General features: G+C 39.5%; 3 protein-coding genes across 3 annotated transcripts; 1 reads left to right on the forward strand and 2 right to left on the reverse strand.

Moving 5' to 3' along the window:
- Positions 1 to 1,175: 1,175 nt before the first annotated feature.
- LOC130730709 (uncharacterized) lies at positions 1,176 to 4,840 on the forward strand. Its single transcript, XM_057582782.1, has 5 exons — positions 1,176 to 2,215; positions 2,327 to 3,106; positions 3,193 to 3,866; positions 3,944 to 4,232; positions 4,321 to 4,840. Exons 1-5 carry the CDS (start codon positions 1,217 to 1,219, stop codon positions 4,669 to 4,671), a joined length of 3,093 nt encoding a protein of 1,030 aa, XP_057438765.1. The 5' UTR covers positions 1,176 to 1,216; the 3' UTR covers positions 4,672 to 4,840.
- Positions 4,841 to 5,581, reverse strand: LOC130730710 (uncharacterized). Its single transcript, XM_057582783.1, has 2 exons — positions 5,368 to 5,581; positions 4,841 to 5,273 (listed from the first exon to the last, which is right to left on the reverse strand). Exons 1-2 carry the CDS (start codon positions 5,533 to 5,535, stop codon positions 5,061 to 5,063), a joined length of 381 nt encoding a protein of 126 aa, XP_057438766.1. The 5' UTR covers positions 5,536 to 5,581; the 3' UTR covers positions 4,841 to 5,060.
- Positions 5,582 to 12,880: 7,299 nt separating this feature from the next.
- LOC130725391 (uncharacterized) lies at positions 12,881 to 15,627 on the reverse strand. Its single transcript, XM_057576629.1, has 4 exons — positions 14,985 to 15,627; positions 14,790 to 14,906; positions 13,742 to 14,419; positions 12,881 to 13,659 (listed from the first exon to the last, which is right to left on the reverse strand). The coding sequence occupies exons 1-4, from the start codon at positions 15,625 to 15,627 to the stop codon at positions 12,881 to 12,883; spliced, it is 2,217 nt and encodes a 738-aa protein (XP_057432612.1).
- Positions 15,628 to 18,767: the final 3,140 nt, after the last annotated feature.

Raw genomic sequence — 18,767 nt, forward strand, 5'->3', positions numbered from 1 at the left:
ATAAAATATACAAATGTGATGTTAATGGTGAGATCCACTATATAAACTTTTAAGAGTTGTTGGGTTGGAGTAAAAAGTTAGTAAAGTGGTGTAGATGATGTGACATTATGATAAATTGTAAAAAATGAAGTGTAGATATTCTAGTGAGTATGATGGATGTAGATGCTCTTAGGTTTTCAGCTTTGCTTCCTTGAGATTTTTTCTATTTTGGCCAGGGTGGTTTTTGTTGTTTTTTCTTTATATGGTGATTAGGTGGTTGTGTAATCTTGTGGGTGGTTGGAGATTTATATTTTTTTGGCTTAAATGCATTTGGTGCCCCTGATGTTTCATGGGAGTGCAAATGATACCCTTCTTCTAATTTTGTCAACGTTTGTGCCCTCCATGAAACAAAACAGTGTAGCGTTTGCCCTTCTGTCAGTTCAACGTTAGTTTACTAACGGAGGGGCTGACGTGGAATTTTATTTTGCTTTTCCTATTTGCCACGTGGATTTTAATTACTGAATAACAAAAAAAAAAAGAGGGGCACGTGCTAGATGGGTTACTGCTAACCCTAAATCCCCAATTTGGGGATAAATCCCCAAATTAGAAACACAGAGGGAGGAACGGTCGAGGAACAAGGTGCAAGCGTTAGCCCTGAGGAAATCCTTGAGCACGTTGTTGGCCCCTTTTCTTGATCCTTGAGCACGTTGTCGTCGCACATGGCTAGTGGGTCTCCAAATCGTGGACGTAGTCGAGGTCGAGGTAGGAGAACAGGAGGGACCCCGACGAAGGATAAGGGGAAAAATGTGGTCCAAGAAGAACCCACTTGTGAAAAGCAGGGATACGACCCTTTTCGAGATTCCTGGTTTGGGGAGGATATTCCCGACCATTATCGTTTCAGGTATCCCTTTTCAAGATTCATGTCTATTTTTGAATACTTTTTCATGAGACCCACATGTGCATCTATGTTGAAAGTGACTTGGTCATGTTATTTTATGTTTGATTGATACTTCACATGCCAGTGTCCTTTGTCTTAATCTATTGCATGTTGAAAGATTATTGTTTTTAATACTTCACATGCCAGAGTGTTTTCTCTTAATCTATTGCATGTTGTTCTCACTGCAGGCCCACTAGTAGTCAATTTGCAACAGTTAAAGTGTGGCATGGTGGGAAATTTGTGTGTGAACCGAGGGTAGATTATATAAATGGGGTTTGTCTTACTCTACTAAACTGGGATATGGATGAGATTAATTCAATTGATGTAGGCAAGGTTGTCAGAGGCTTAGGATATTTGAACTTTAATGTGTGGTACAAAGACCCTGGCCTTGGGTTTGAGATAGGCTGCAAGCCTTTCAAAGATGATAGAGATGTATGTGCCTTTCTGAATGATGTGAGTGGCTATGATGTTGTCAACTTCTATGTTGAGCATATAGTAGAGGAAGAGCCTGAGTTTGTTGAACCTCCACCATTTCTTGAATTTACACAGCCTACTGTTGAGGGGGAGAAAGATAGTGAAGTCTTGTGTGAAGGGCAGCCTACTGTTGAGGGACATGCTACTGGCATAGACATTGATGTTGACATAATACAAGTGGGACAGTGTAGTGTTGAGAGGGAGAAACAGGCTGATACAAGTGTTGTTGGTGGGGAGAGTGATAAGGAGGGTGAAGCATTTAATGCAGGACAGGGCAGTGGGGAGGGTAATAAAGATGGTGATGCAGTTATTGTTGAGGAAGAGGAGGTAGTTGCTGGAGACAAGGAAGGGGAGAAAAAGAAGAGTAAAAAGAAGGAAAAGAAGAAGGGTAAAAAGAAGGACAAGAATAAGAGTAAAAAGAAGGACAAGAATAAGGGTAAAAAGAAGGAAAAGAAGAAGGGTAAAAAGAAGGACAAAAAGACAGAGCAGGAGGGGGGTGTTGAGAGTTTAGTGAGTGAGAGTCAAAGTGAATCTGAATCTGAGAGTGCAGTGAGTGATGTGAGTCTAGATGACAGTGATTTTGATGAGAGGTGGGACTGGAGGACAGTTTTAGAGGTTGAAGGAGATGAGAGGCATCCAGATAGTACCTCAGAGGAAGATGATGATGCATTTGTCAATGAAGTAGATTTTGACAATGAAGATGGTTCATCTGATGAGTTGGAATCTCCACCAGACACAGATGATGAGCATTACCAACCACAGAAGAAGTACCCAAGATTCAAGTTGGGTCCAGAAGGCACAGAAGTAAAATTTGAAGTTGGTCAGGTACCTAATTTATGTTATTATTTTTCAGATCTGCTAATTGTTTAGACATTAATATGCTCTGGATATTTATGTTCTTATCATTCATGTTTATTGCATGAACTGTTTTCCCAGAAATTTGAAGCATCTCAAGTATTTAAGACAGCCATCAGAGAATATGCTCTTCAGAGGAGGAAGAATTTGATAATTGAGAAGAGTGATAGTAAGAGAGTGGTTGTCAAGTGTGAGGGAGAGTGCACATTCTACTGCAGGTTGTCCAAGTATAAGCAGAATAACTTCTGGCAGATTGTGAGTCTTGTAGATGAACACACATGCTATAGGACAGCAAAGAATAGACATGCCAGGCCACAAATCCTTGCTAAGAAGTTGCTTCCAACTATAAGACATAATCCTGGATTGAAATGCAAGTCAGTGATAGCTGAGGGGCAGATAAGGTGGGGTGTTGTCCTTAATAGGTTTCAAGCATCCAGAGTTAAGGCAGCTGCAAAGAAGATGATTGATGGGGCAGAAAAGGACCAATACACTAATCTCAGGAGCTATGCTGATGAGCTTCTTAGAAGCAATCCACAAAGCACAGTCATCATCAAGAGCTCTCTTGGAGCAAATGGTCCTGTTTTTGAAAGGATGTATGTTTGTTTTGCTGCTTGCAGGCTGGCATTTGCACATCATTGTAGGCCACTGATTGGACTGGATGGCTGTTTTCTGAAAGGTGTGTATGGAGGGCAGCTCCTTTCAGCTGTTGGAAAGGATGGGAACAACCAGCTGTTCCCCATTGCATTTGCCATTGTTGAAGCTGAGACCAGAGACTCCTGGGAGTGGTTTGTAGCTTTATTGCTTGAAGACCTGAACTTGGTAAAGCAACAGAGATGGGCATTTATTTCAGATCAACAGAAGGTGATTTATCATTTTTGTTTATTTGTAATTTTTTGTTCACTTATGTCCTAAACATGAACTGATTTCTTGATTGTTTTCACACTCAGGGTCTAGTTCCCACTTTACAGTCATTAGCAGGTGATGTGGAGCATAGGGTTTGTGTGAAACATGTGTATGGTAATTGGAGGAAGAAATACCCAGGAATGGAAATGAAAGGTGCTTTGTGGGCTGCTGCAAGAGCATGCACTGTTCCACAATTTGATAGGGCTATGGAGAAGCTGAAGGAGATGAATGAACAAGCATGGATGGACCTCTGTCAGATACCTGCCAAGCAATGGTCAAGGGCCCATTTCAGCACTAATTCTCTGTGTGACCTACAAGTGAACAATATGTGTGAGGCTTTCAACATGGCCATTCTAGAACATAGAGACAAGCCAATCATTTCACTGGTTGAAGGATTGAAGCGCTATATCACCTCCAGGATTGTGAAGCAAAGACAATTAATGATGAAATATAGAGGGAATATAGCTCCTATGATTCAACAAAAATTAGAGGATAACAAGAGAGAAGCAGAAAGTTGGCATCCTGAATGGAATGGGGACACCGAATACTCTAAATTTGAGGTTTCAAGTGGTCCATTTTTGAAGTATGGTGTGGAGATCAAAGACAACCATTGTGCTTGCAGAAAATGGGACTTGACAGGTATCCCATGCTGTCATGCAATTGCTTGTATGTGGTATAATCGCACCTACCCTGAAAACTTTGTGCACAACTACTACAAGTAAGTACTCATGATCATAAACTCTTATGGGGTCCTCTCATTTATTTACACTTAATCCGTGTGTTTGCATATTGCAGGAGGGATACATTTCTAGCAACATATTCCTACATCATTTTACCTAACAATGGCCCAAAATTGTGGACTAAAAGCAATCTTCCACCAATTCAACCACCATATGTAAGGAGGGCACCTGGGAGGCCAAAGAAACTAAGGAACAAGAAAAATGATGAACCAAGAAACCCTTACAAGATTCCAAGAAATCAAACAAAAGTGAAGTGCTCCAGATGTAGACAATGGGGGCATAATGTGAGGACATGTGGAGGTAAAACTGGTGCTGATAGGGACATAGAAAAGGGGGGCAACAAGGTAAAATTAAAGCAATTTTTAGTTTATACTAGAACTCTATAGCTTATGCATATTATTGACTGAGAATGATTTGTTTCTAATTTGTCAGAAAAATCCAAAGAAGGTCCACCCTGGCCAGGCTTCTGGAAGTGGAACAATTCCTGTAACAAGAAGTTCATCTGCTGCTGCAAGGGCTGGAAAAGGGCCTCAGAAACCTCAGTACAAACCTGCTGCAAAAAGAAAGAGGAAGGCTCCTGATGCAATTACAACCCAAACTGCTCCACAGCCAGCTTCCCAACCAGCTTCCCAACCATCTTCTCTGCCAGCTTCACAGCCAGCTTCACAGCCCTCATCAGGTCATGGGAGCACAATAACAGCTACACTACCTCCATCTGGTGCAACCACAAGAAGAAGAAAGAGACCAAGAGTTGTAGTTGGAACTCAAGAGAGCACTAGTTGATTATGAGCCTTGATTATGCTGTTTTTAGTCTTAGTGTTTTCTGGTTATGTAATGAACTTAGTTAAGCCTTTGGTTAATGTATGACTTTATCTATTGTAATTTGCAAGGGATGTTATCCATGTTTGGTTTTGTATGACATTATCCATTGAATTTGGAATCTATGATTATATTAGCCATTTTGAATTTCCATATGACAACTGAAAATAGTAGATAGCCTAGATAGAACATTGTGTTTGCAGACATCATTTCAAACAACAAAAATTTGAGGACAAATTACTCAAATTCATTTATCAATTTCAAGTTTCATACATATGCACTAAAGGCACACACAGTACAAATAAACCCCACAACCTCTCCTACTTCTACTACATCATCCTCTCACCCTAATTCTACTTCATCATTTTCACCATTAGAATTGCACATACAATCAACAGGAACACAGCTACAGACCATCCCAGCATACAACACGTGATCAACATTGCTTGGTTCTTCTTCATCTCATCTACTCTACGCAACAAGCCTGCAATTATTTTCTTGTCACGCGGGTTACCCTCCAACTCATCATACCACTGGAAGAAATCACAGTGCCTCCTGTTCTGTTCCTGAGAATAAATAAATTTTCCCAACAATTTCAGTTCAAGCAAAACCAAATTCACAACAATTAATCAACCTTAAACAATTAATCCAAAACATTACCTTAAACCTGCCACATCCATAGAACCGCCTACCAATATTTCCGTTCTCGTTCGTCCAAGTAGTCACAACCGGGGCAACTTCTCCACACTTGCACAAAACAACGTTCCTCCTTCGACCGTAGCCACTGGAAACAGAGCTCCCTCCAGAGAAATGGCTTTCCCCACCCATGTATGCCTCTTCTTCGTCTCGAGCCCTTAGCCTTCTCCCTTTCCCTTTCGCGATTTGTCGAGCTCTCGTGCTCGTGTTCTTCGTCTTTCCCTTTCCCTTTCGCGATTTGTTGAGGTCCCTTTCCCTCTGTGTTTCTAATTTGGGGATTTATCCCCAAATTGGGGATTTAGGGTTAGCAGTAACCCATCTAGCACGTGCCCCTCTTTTTTTTTTTTGTTATTCAGTAATTAAAATCCACGTGGCAAATAGGAAAAGCAAAATAAAATTCCACGTCAGCCCCTCCGTTAGTAAACTAACGTTGAACTGACAGAAGGGCAAACGCTACACTGTTTTGTTTCATGGAGGGCACAAACGTTGACAAAATTAGAAGAGGGGTATCATTTGCACTCCCATGAAACATCAGGGGCACCAAATGCATTTAAGCCTATTTTTTTTATTCCTTGTGTCCTATTCCTAAACTTAGTCTCTTCCTTCTTTACTAATATATATTTGGATTTAAAAAAAAAATTCTCCTTGACCTATGTATGTATCTAGTTGTTTTACTAATTTTATTTTGATCATCTTATACAGACCAATTTCATGGCACAAGGTCAGCAACAGTTCAATCTTCTTTTCTACAATGCAGGTTGCGGTTTCAATAAAGTTGTTGTAGACAATTGATTCTAGATATATATACTGAAAATTTATAGACATGTTATTCTAATAGCTAGCCTGTGTTTAGTGGTCTAAAACAATGTTTTTTGGATCTCCGCGCGCTATCCCAAACTGTACCTTAATGCTCTATGAACATTTTTCATGCCTACCCAGATACCTCCACTTGGTAGTGTCAAGTGTCAACTACTGGTTTGATGTTTATGCAAAGGGTGCCAAAAATCTTATATGGCACCAGCATTTGTACTCCAGAACCTTAGTTGCTTCCTTCCCTCGAACCTTCCCTCGAATCATTGAGACTCTCCCTTAATCATAGATTTGATTACAACATTAAGCCTCACAGGAGCTTCCCAAAGCCACCCATATCCGCCACTTATATATGAAGTCTTTATATTTTGCCTTTAGCCACAACCATGATCAAAATTGAACTTTTTCCAGCATACTTGAGAAAGTAGGTGCCTCATCCTTAAACACTTTATCATTTCTCAAGTGCCAAATAATCCATACCGTTGCAATCCAAATAAACCAGCAGCTATCTCGTCCTTTCTTGCTGCACCTCAGCATCATATGCTGTTGAAGATGGCTCCGACACTTGCTCGGCAGAGCCATCAAATAGCCCAGCCAAGCATACACCTCAGGCCAAATCTTCCACGAAAACCTGCATGGCTGCATGTAGAAAGCAGATGGGAAGAGCTCTCGGCGGTATCAGTTAAACAGAAAGGGCACTTGGCTTCTTCATCTTGCAGAAGGACCCCTCTTCTCAAAAGATTCTCCTTTGTTTGCACCCTGTTGAGAAGTAACTTCCGGATTAAGGCCAGCACATTAGAGGGTGCTCTCACCCTCCATAAAGCACCAAAGAATGGATCAGAGGGGAATACTACACCTTCCCCAATAAGCACTTCATATGCTGAACACACCGAATAGATCCTGGATCTTTCTTTCGTCCAAGTCCATTTATCAGAGACACCTTCGAGAGGCCTAAAAAACTCAATCTCCAGGCCCCTTCCAGCCAATGACCCATCTAGTGGACCCTGAAATTTTGTTGTGGCGAGAGAGAAAATAGACGGGCATATCTGGTTTTTAGTACCACTTCTACGCCCAACCAATTATCAGCCCAGAACTCAACAAAATTTCCATCACCAATCTTTTTGACAATATAATGCAGTCCGAGAACCATCGTCCATTCACCTCCCCAAAGCATAAGGAATTCAAATCTTTCCACCAAGTTGAGGCATTTTTTGGCACAGTTCTATTATATTTTCCGCTAAGACTTTAACCCACAAACTGTTATCTTCAATCATTAGTCGCCATCTCCACTTGCCAAGCAAGGCTCTATTGAAGACTTCCAAATCTTTTACGCCCAAGCCACCATCCTCTTTTGGCCGGCAGATTGGAGACCAACTAACCCACGCTATCTTTTGAGATCCCTCCAACCCATCACCCCATAAGAATTCTCTCATAATTTTCCTGCTCTTGATGATTCCCCTTGGCATATCCTACATACATGAAGCTGGACCACCTCAACACTTACCATTTCCAGTTAATTCACCACCTCTACAAACAAAACATCAGCTGCAACCACCACCTTAGCCACAACATCACTCGCCAGCACAACCTCAAACACAATATCACTTGTCTATGCAAACGCCTTTTAATCCAGAGGGCTTAAATTCCAGGTTCTTCCTCTATATTCTTTCCAACACACTCTGCCAAGCTCATCAATGTTCATAACCACTTTCTTCACGCCACAATGGCATATCATACATCCCGTACGGATTGTCTTGCCAGACTGACTAAATTAGGATAAATGAATTTAACGATTATAGAAATATTAATGATCAAGATCCCACAATATTAGTACAAACACAAAGTGTTGGTCCCATAACAAGAGGTGGCAGTCCTAGAATAAGAGGTGGCCAAACACAACAAGTGGAACAAACATCGAAGAGTGCAACCATAACACCAACGATCGTCCCACTGGTTTTTTAACTTCAAATAATGTATTATCTTTTCAATATTTAAAAAAACTGTTCCTTCTTTTTTTTACAAATTTAAAGTTCTTCACATTTGTGGGACAATCTAGCATGAACCAGCTAAAATAATGGTTCATAGATTGACCTCAACATGTCCATTGTCCAGATTAAGAATTAAAAATTAAATAACCTCAATTTACTAAAATATCTCTTTCTTTAACCTCAACTCTCAATCCAAATTTCTCTCTCTCTCTTAAATTCATTTTTCCCAAACCACTTCTCAATTTAAGAAGACTGATTTTATGTTCATGTGGGGCACATCATGGCCAATTGAAAGCGTATTTTTTTTTCTGATAAACATTGAGACACCTCATCGACGACGTTCAGAAAAGCAACGAGAGCCAAGAAAAAGAGAAAAAAAAAAAAGAAAAAACAGAAAAAGTTTAAACCCAAAAAGATGATGAAACATAGGTTCGTTGATTTGCAACACAATACCAATACCAATTTTTTTATCAATGTTTAATTCTAATAGTTTAAAATATTTTATCAATATATCCTATGGTCACAAAACTTTCATACAAAATGAATGGTTCACTCATGAACCACTAGAGACCATGGTACACACGTCTACACTAGCCACTACCAACATTAGCTATCTTTAACAATGACAACTTTCGAAACCCTAATAGAAGTTGCATTCGAGAGTGTCAACTTTTAAAACCCAAACATAAGTTGGATTAGGGAAATGACCTATACTTTTAGGGTCCGCCTAGCATGCACAATTTGTTTTAACCTTACACGAGTAAGATCAGACTCATCGTAGTGGGGTTTGCCGATTATTACCCGTTTTTAATAATAAGAAAATATTCTTACACTATTAGCTTGAATCTATCATAAATTATGTTAGGATTTCATCCCACCCACCTATGCAACACCACCCATTTTCCATCGCCCACCATCCCCTCAACCTCCTCTGCCACAACCACACCACCAATGTGGATTGGTTTTATGGACGTCGCTGCCATTGGGTTGCCTTAATAGTGGTTGTGGCTGACACCATCGCCAGGTTTCTCACAGTCCATCGCCACTTTCTCTCACTCTTTGATCTTAGATCTCCTTATCGACTTGCTTCGATATGAGACTCTGATCTGAGGGATGTTAGTGGTCTTGGTTGGATCTGGCTTCGGTTTGTTAAAGATGAAAGATTTTTTTAGATGGGTAATGGTTCTTGGTGGCTTTTTTTTCTGAATGGCGTATAAAAAATTATTAATTGGAAAAAAGGGGTGAAAAAAATTAAATTTAGCTGTCTGGGGTAGTTTCTGGTAGCATTCGAGAGGAATCTTGCGAATGGTAATAGGACAAAGCACTTTTTCAGAACCGAATGACATGAAGTCAGGTTGAACAGCTGCCATTCGTAGGATACCTTGCGAATCCTAATAAGACAAGGAGAATCTGGTGCACCAGGAGAGATTCTCCTCCTTCCCGATGCAGGTTGACTGAGGAACAAGAGGGATACGCGACAAAGCTCGCGAATGGCTGACAATGGATGGGACGTAGCAGAGCTGCAGGCATGCAGAGGCTTTCGTAGCCTGCCACGCGAATGGCATGTCGGCCACGATCAAAGCATGCACAGGCATTCGCCCTTGACCTCGCGAATGGCTTGTTGGCTATGTTCAGCATTTCTGGCGGTCTGAAACCCCTATAAAAAGACCCCCAGAAATGTTGAAGTTTGCATGCTCGACTTCACCTCTCCAACTCTCTCAATTCTCAACTTTCAAGCCTCATTTCTGAACTCTCAAGTGATAAGTTTGATACCTCTCAAGCTCTACTTACCCTCAAACTCTCTCAAGTGTAAAAGTCTCTATATTGTTGGTAATTATTTCTAACTCTATCTCTCATTCTAACCTTTCAAATATTATAGTTTATCATTTGTTTTTGAGTCTCAAACTTTCTTTGAGGCCTAATTTTCGGTTGCATGTTATTACTTCATGAAGGTTTTGTAAATGGCGGATGAAGCAGTGCTAACTCTCGGTCCAAAAAATCCGACGTTGTTGGTGAAACAAAACAAACATGTGTCGGGATATGTTTGGAACCAAACAAGTAAGAAAGTCTTGAAGCTGAGATTACCCCACATTCCTTTGAATGGTGTCCCTCCACAAAACGAACAATACGTTCGATTGGCCGGATTTTACGAGGTCGCTCTATGTGGTTCTCTCAAACAAGACAAAGTGTTGATATCAGCATTGGTGGAGCGTTGGCGGCCCGAGACGCACACCTTTCATATGCCGTTTGGAGAGTGCACCATCACTCTTCAAGATGTTGCAGTTCAACTGGGACTAAATATTGATGGGCAACCTGTTACCGGGGTGACATGGTGTGACTGGTCTGATCTCGTCAGTCGTGCGCTAGGAGTCACTTCACCGCGACGTGCTATTAGAGGAAGTTGTTTAAACATAAGATGGTTAAACCAGTGTTTTGATTTTCAAAACCTAGGTGCACTTGAGCCGGCAGAAGCTGAATTTGCTGCAAGAGCATTCATTTTGCGCTTGATTGGCACTTTCTTATTACCCGACCACTCGGGATCACATGTGCCTCTAAGATATCTACTACTAATAGAGAATTTTGCTCTGGCCTCCACGTACAGTTGGGGTTCGGCTGTGCTTGCAACTCTCTATCATGAGTTATGCCATGCAACCGGTTATGAACGACAAGAAATCGGTGGTTGTACTTATTTGCTCCAAATCTGGGCTTGGGAAAGGATTTCAATGACTGCCCCTGAAATCATACCTATATTGCCACTCGGCTGCCCCCTCGCAGGAAGGTATGCACGTAATTTACAAGTAGTTATATTTATTTGTTCACATAAATGCGACAAAATAAGCCGTTAATAAATCCTCCCTAAATTTTATTTCAGGTGGGGAAGAAACCCAAATCGTGTTGACGTTGGTCGTCAAACGAATCAAATTGATTTGTGGCGGATCAAGCTTGACGAACTGAGAGCTGAAGACGTAAGTTAGTTATGCTAATATTATATTACGCTAATATTATATTATTTTGATATCTTGTCTCAATCATTTTATGTTTATGTTCTTAATTTTTTTCGTCTAATTTGGATGTGTAGTTTGTCTGGAGGCCATACCTAGATCATGTTATAAATTCGCTACCGGAACGGTGTCGGCAAAGTATGCACTTGTGGAGATCAGTTGTGCCAATGATATGCTACACCTTTGTTGAGTGGCACCAACCGGATAGAGCCTTGCAACAGTTTGGCATGTTTCAGGGGGTACCTGACCCACCATATCAAATTGATAAACTGCATGACATAACTTTGTCGGGGAAGGAACAGGAAGATTGGGTTACAGCCATGATGCCCTTTATACAGATGTGGGGGCAACGACACCAAAGGACAGTTCAGCAACCCGTGGTTAATACGTTAGCTAGCCCTAACGACCGTTACATGAAGTGGTACGCACAACATTCCATTCGTTGGCTGACGCGTCAGAGTTCGACAACAGGGCAAATTGTAATGTTATATAACCTTTGCTTCTCTTTGTCCCTATGTTTGTAAATTTTGAAATACTAACTTTTTATTTATTGACTAATGTAGGGTGAACACATTCAACATGTGTGGTATGGACTTTCTGACGTCGGTCGCGGTATGTATACACCTGAGGAAATGCAAAGCCAAGCCGCGCGTTGCCTTACTTTATGTCACCAGCTGGACAGGATTACTATTCCTGCCGCGTCAGTTCAACTCATGCCTACGGATTTACCACGTCCCACACATGAAGACGTACCACATGTTGGAAGAGCAGAAGCACAGGGTTTGGGCAAGAATTGGAAAGAGGTGCATGCTCAGGATGTGACTATACATGGAGGTACTCTACCACCCCGAGAGGGCGAGTACTCGTTGTATCCCCTACATCATGATGATTCATACCGGCAGTACCACTTTGGTGGTGAGTCGAGACAGCCTGCACATGAGTCAGGGTCATCTGGTAGTTCACAACACTACCAAGAACCACAGATGCAGATGTCGGAGTCACAACCATATTCTGGCTCACAACCATACATTCCAGACATGCATTTTGGTGAATCACAGTCACAACAATATTTTCAACAGGAGCCTCATTCGATTTATGACCAGTTCAGGACACCGGAAATGCAGCACATTGATCCCCAAGGATGGAGCCCTGTACCTGGATGGGGAGGCGGTGGTGTAAGTGAAGTGTTGGATATTCCCCGAGCTTCTGACGTGTTGAATCCCCGACCATCATTCTGGAATGTTGCAAACCCAGATGCGATCAGCCATGCACAGGCTAGCTTTGTGTTTGACTTGAACCAAGCATCTGGAGTAGGAGACAATGAGTCCAACATCCAACATGGACTTTCTTATGGCCAAGGTAGCCAACATGAGAACCAAGCAGAATAGCAGGGTAGGCCATATCGAGTAGCGAGAGACACACCTTGGCCTGATTGCGGAACAGGATCCCACCGAACTCATCATTGATCTATTGTATTGTTTTTATTAATTAATGAATATAAGGGAAAAACATTAGTTTAATCATAAACTCATTTCTCATCTTGATCATCATAATTAATACAACCTCATAACAGTTGTGTACTTCCACCACATCAACAAACACACAACAAACACAAGCAACCCAAATATAAAAACAACCCTCAAACACAAGTACATCCCTCACACACAAGAACAACATCTATCTCTGTAGCGAAACAGATCTTCGACTCGATTGAGGCTCCGTCAAGTCCATCTCATTTCTTATTCGAGTTGACCTAGGACGACCCTTCGCCCTAGCCGTGGACGGATCTGGAACAATTCGATCCCCTTCCCTTGGTGGCATGTTCAGATCATTGCCAATGGGATACCACTGTCCTTGATACGCGTCCAATATGCTCTGAAGCGTATAAACAGGGTCCACCAAACTCCAATAGTCTAAACTTTGATGCATACATGCAGCAATTGCGTGGTCACATGGATACTTGAATGTTTGAAAGCGCCCACATTCACATGTTCTATTGTCCAACCGCAGAGACCATACATACCCATTGCGATGCCTTCGCTGGTTAAAACCTTCCTCCACCTCAAACCTTGTCCTATCGATGCTGTACGTGCGCACGATATGAGCACTTGCGAGTAGAACATTCTTTTCTATGGCTACAATGACCTTTTTACCGAATATGTGGCCAGCGGCCTTTTCACGAGCTGCTGCCTGACCTCTCTGAACAAAGTAATCCACCATCCTCCCGTACGTGCATTTCACCAATGCAGTTATAGGCATGTTTCTTGCACCCTTCAACACTTTGTTAACGGCCTCAAATAAGTTTGTTGTCATATGGCCGTATCGACGCCCACCCTCATCGCATGCTCGACTCCATGTCTGATTGTCGATGCGGTCAATCCAATCTCTGATAGCTGGACTTATTCCTCGAAACCGGCGGAGTTGTCTCTGAAAAAGATATGGACAAGGCTCGTAACCTGCACATTTTAACACAAATACAATCAACTTGACATTTAACCAATTCAAGTTTGAATAAATGAAGATACGCATGTGGCTTACCCATATTGATCAGGTCAAGCTTGTGCTTCTGATTCTTGAATGTACGATTAAAATTGCTGGCAATGTGGCGGATGCAGTAAACATGATAAGCATTTGGTGGTTGCCACCCGTTAGCGGGATTGCGTACTGCCGCCTTGATGCCAGCGTGTCTGTCAGATATCAAACATATACCCTGTTTTTGGGTGACCTTCATACGTATCAAGCGTAAAAACCATGACCAGGAGCTCAGATTTTCCCCCTCGACAATTGCAAATGCAATTGGCAAAACATTGTTGTTCCCGTCCTGTGTTGTTGCGATGAGTAAAGTTCCACTATACTTGTCGTAGAGCCATGTCCCATCAATCTGTATCACAGGCTTGCAGTACTCGAAAGCATCACAACATTGTTTGAAGGTCCAAAACATACGTTTAAATGTCTTTGAACCAACAACTACATTACCATTACAGTCGATAATGTCACTTGTGGATATTGCGTAATAGGACCCAGGGGAAAACCGAAGCATATAATTCAGCCATCTAGGGAGCAAGTCATATGACTCTTCCCAGTCACCAAAGATCTGTGCAACCGTTCTCTGCTTCGCTTTCCAGGCTTTAAAGTATGATACTTTATACTTGAGCACACCAGTGATCCTCTCTTGAATAAGAGAAACAGGTACAATAGGATGGGTACGTACCATATCTACAGCATTAGAAGAAAATCATAAATTACTAAGTATTTTTAAGGGTAACAAAATAATAATCATGAGAAAATATTGTACCAAGAATGAATGAACAGATAAAGTCGGATGTCATCTTCTTATGGTCCTGCGACGCTATCGTATTGATGCATGTATGCTGACCGCCCCACTTAGTTACCGTCCACATTCCAGTTTTTTTAGAACACATGGCCCTCAACTTCCAAGAGCACCCATTCGGACATCTTGCCACAAAGTATGTGGGTTTGGATTCAGCCACAATATAAGTTATATTTAGCTTAAAACAATAATGCTTGAGGGCCATTTAGACATCTTTCTTGGTCTCAAAACACTGGTTTATATATAATTCATCACCTAGCTGCCACGATGTCTGATCATCCCCGCCAGTATAGAAATCTGTCTCTTCATCGGGGTGTTCCCAGTTAATATATGAATAGTGTGGAGACTCATTCCAAAATGGGGTTGGGACGCCTGTAACAAAGAAGATTTATACAAGACACGATATATGGATAAATACAACACCTAAAGAGTTAAAGTGACTATACATACCATGCGTTTCGGGAGAAACATTCACCGGCGTCGGTAATCCAATAGGAGGTCCGGGATTGCCGTCAAAGCCACCCTCGTCCGAGTCAGACGAGTCACCTCTGTCACCCAATCTTTCATCTTCATCATGATCATCTGAAGATACAATCTCCTCACCATCCACATTATCAGTGTCATGGTAGTCATAATCATCATCCAAATTCACTGTGTCATCACCCAAATGAACAACCTCCTCAACGCCACGGCTACCACCGACTTCATGAGCGAATGTCTGCTGCGCACTTATCGGATTGGTTGAGGCCGGTATTGATGAACTTCCAGCTTCAGCAATATCAACGTATAACTCTAGCGTTGTCATGAAAGACTGTTGACGAAATCCATCCATCATGACACTCACGTCTTGATTATCAACTAGCTCAAGAGGTGAAAAAAAGATCGGATTTGAGTTAGTCATAAATCTGCAAATGACTCTAGAAATTATTTGGTTTCTTTGGAGCTTCAACCTCTCATGGATTTTACTCTTCAAGCGGTCGAATGTGATGTTGCATTTAAGATGCATGGACCTTGTTTGACCTTCAAAAATGACACCTTGATTGCCATTGAAAACTCTACCTCTAGAATACACAAAAGCAATGACCCTATCCATCTTTGGTGATTTTTGAGCTATTAGAACGTAGGAAGTTTTGGAGAAAATTTGCAAATGGTGTTGGGAAGAAATCTGATTCAGAGAGCTTGGTTTTATAACTGGGATTCGGAAAAAATTATATTTTTAATGCATTCGCAATAAAGCATTTGAAGGCCTGTGGACAAAGCATTCGCGAGCCTGCAAACGAATCCCTTGTCTCCCACATGCACGTCTGAAACTCTAAATTCCATCTTGTCTTATTAGGTTTTGCGAGCCTGCAAACGAATCCCTTGTCTCTCCCACATGCACATGCAGATTCCATGTCACAACACTGAAAAAAGCACCATATTCCATCTTGTCTTATTACCATTCGCAAGCATCCTTGCGAATGCCTACTGTTCAACCTGAAAAAGCTTCCATTCATGTCATTCAGTTCTGAAAAAGTGTTTTGTCCTATTACCATTCGCAAGATTCCTCTCGAATGCTACCAGAAACTTCCCCAGACAACTAAATTTAATTTTTTTCACCCCTTTTTTCCAATTAATAATTTTTTATACGCCATTCAGAAAAAAAAGCCGAGGCGGTTACCCAAGATCTTTTAGGTTTTTTATCGGATTTGTAACTGGTTGCTGAATTGTTTTAGATTTTTATCTTGTGATCTAATTGTTGAAATATGTTGGAGTAGGGATTTGGTACACATGAGACATAGTTAAAGAAGGGTGAAGAAAATAATCAAAAAGATATCAGGGAGAAGAGAGAATGGTGGTCGGGTGTTTGATGGATGAGTATGAGAGATGTTAATGGTCTAAAGTGGGGAAAAAGTGTAAGAGTATTTTTTGGATATTCAAAAATTCATAATTATCAAGCAAGGGTAAAAATTAGTTGTGTAAAATTCCAAAAGAAATCATTATGCATCTTATGCGACTTTGCTTTTCGTTGAAGTTTCCTCGGACGATATCATAGTCAGTGGCGGAACCATGTGAGGGTAGAGGAGAGTCGTCCCCCCCCCCCCTCGAGGTTCTACAAAATATGTAACAGTTAAGCTCTTATAAAGCTAAGCTTTATAGACGGTTTTGTGTGATTAAGCTTCACCCTCATTTCGCTGAGTCAAATTTAATTTTACTTACTAGATATAATACTCATGCGTTGTACGGGTTTATTTACAATAATTTTAATATTATATGAAAATATTATAGTATAATTATATGAATAATAAATATTAAAATAGTAATAGAGTTTTTTATGCATTAATATGCTTGTATTAAAGTTCTCTTTACGTAAATAAAAGATATTACTGAATTTTAATAATTAATGGTTAATAGTTAGTATTCAAGTAATTTTAACAACTTGGGTTGAAACCTGTTCAATTGATTTAGGTTCTTGTTTAGAGTTTATTGTTATGATTTCGGTTATAAAGGGGTGTGATTTTCCATATATTGTTATTCATCATATGTTATTTTATTATTTGATCATATCTTATCATTCAAATTATTTATTCATTTATTTACTTTTTTTATAAACCTTTATTTACTTAATAATATGAAAAATCATTAAGTGAACTTGAAATATTTTAAATCAAAATAAAAAACTTATACTTTTTATCATCAATAAAATAAGTTTAACTTTTAAAATTATAAAGTTATAATTTTAATATCGTAAAATATTATTTAGTAAATTTAAATTTATTCATGTTGGGTTATAATTATTTTTCTGTGTTAAATTAATTTTACTACTATCAAATAGATCAAAAAGCATATTTAAAAAATATTTTTCAAATAATACACACATATGATATAGTTAACAGTAAATACCTTATTAAGACATTTTTCATTTTCAAAATTATTTTTTCTTAATTATTTCTTAATAAATATTATTTTTACGGTTAATTAATTTAAATTCACTGCCATCTATATCCAAAAGACTCGGTTACAGCACCAATAACCCAAAATCACCAACGACGCCCAAATAGACATCATCATCCACGAACCCTCCACACTCTCAAACAGAGAATCTGACTAGGAAAGGCACCAGAAAGGGTAGAGACCATCGTCACTACCAGGGAACCCGAATCTATGAATCCGACCTGATCTGGCCTCAACAGGCACGCACAGATCTAGGCAGGCAAAGAACAAGACTTTCCAGGCAGATCTAGCTAGCCTCAACATGCATACACATATCTCCTCCAGCCCCAACCTGTACTCCCCAACGCAATCCCAACCTCCTCACCTACCGCGAACACAAATTTAAACACAAATCTAGCCAAAGAGGATAAAGAAGGGAAGAAGATGAGGAGCACAGATTAGCGAACAAGGAAGACTAGCCACTCAGGGTTAGGGTCGTCATTGGAGAGCCTTGCTCTTGAAGATGATGGCTTCCTCTCTAGGAAGATTAAATTCTTAATAGTGTTTACACATAAATATATTTCTGTATTTTTTTTAATATTTCTTTAGTTTTTATTTCAATTTATTATTAATAACTATAATTCTAACTATTTTTAATTCATACTTAATACATTTTTCTTTTATAAGAAACTCAAAAGTTGATAATTAATAGTGCAAGTGCAAGTGTTTGTGCTTGTGTATTTGTATTTCTTTGCATATGTATCTAGAAGATTAGTATCATTATTACTTTTAATTTCATTTTTCAAGTTGTGATTAATAATTAAAATTTAAATAATCATAATATTTTACTTTTAAGTAGAAAATTTGAAGAAAAAATTACAATTAATAATTAATATAATGAATATGGGGATTTATCATTTGAGAATTATCATTTTATATATAAGAACATATGAATTAATTCAATAGTCATGTGATAGTCACATAACAACTTTAAAATGTCATATAATTATTTTTAACGTCACATTTTATAGTCATGTGGTAGTCACATGACCACTTAAAAATATCATATTTTAATCTTGATTATTCTTTATTAAATCTATTGATCATTATTTATTCATATGTTCTCATTTAAAATGATCATTCTCATAAGACCATCCTCTAATAAATATTTTAAAGTTAATAATAATTAATTATTATTTGTATTATTAACTAAAAATTAATTTTGTTATTAATGTAAAGGTCAATAAAATAAAATTCTTATTTAAATTTTGCCTCAAGTTTTGTTTGATAATTCAAATTCAAATAACATAAATATTTAAT

This window comes from Lotus japonicus, chromosome 1 (assembly GCF_012489685.1).
Source record: "Lotus japonicus ecotype B-129 chromosome 1, LjGifu_v1.2".
In the NCBI taxonomy this organism is placed as follows: domain Eukaryota; kingdom Viridiplantae; phylum Streptophyta; class Magnoliopsida; order Fabales; family Fabaceae; genus Lotus; species Lotus japonicus.

Excerpts from the sequence above, each read along its gene's own strand:
- LOC130730709 (XM_057582782.1), top strand. The coding sequence starts at position 1,217 with ATGGATGAGATTAATTCAATTGATGTAGGCAAGGTTGTCAGAGGCTTA. Across the intron at positions 2,216-2,326 it reads TAAAATTTGAAGTTGGTCAG|AAATTTGAAGCATCTCAAGT; the intron begins GTACCTAATTTA and ends CTGTTTTCCCAG. Across the intron at positions 3,107-3,192 it reads TTATTTCAGATCAACAGAAG|GGTCTAGTTCCCACTTTACA; the intron begins GTGATTTATCAT and ends TTTCACACTCAG.
- LOC130730710 (XM_057582783.1), bottom strand. The coding sequence starts at position 5,535 with ATGGGTGGGGAAAGCCATTTCTCTGGAGGGAGCTCTGTTTCCAGTGGC. Across the intron at positions 5,274-5,367 it reads ATGGATGTGGCAGGTTTAAG|GAACAGAACAGGAGGCACTG; the intron begins GTAATGTTTTGG and ends ATTTATTCTCAG.
- LOC130725391 (XM_057576629.1), bottom strand. The coding sequence starts at position 15,627 with ATGGATAGGGTCATTGCTTTTGTGTATTCTAGAGGTAGAGTTTTCAAT. Across the intron at positions 14,907-14,984 it reads TGTTTCTCCCGAAACGCATG|GCGTCCCAACCCCATTTTGG; the intron begins GTATGTATAGTC and ends TCTTTGTTACAG. Across the intron at positions 13,660-13,741 it reads GCTTGACCTGATCAATATGG|GTTACGAGCCTTGTCCATAT; the intron begins GTAAGCCACATG and ends TAAAATGTGCAG.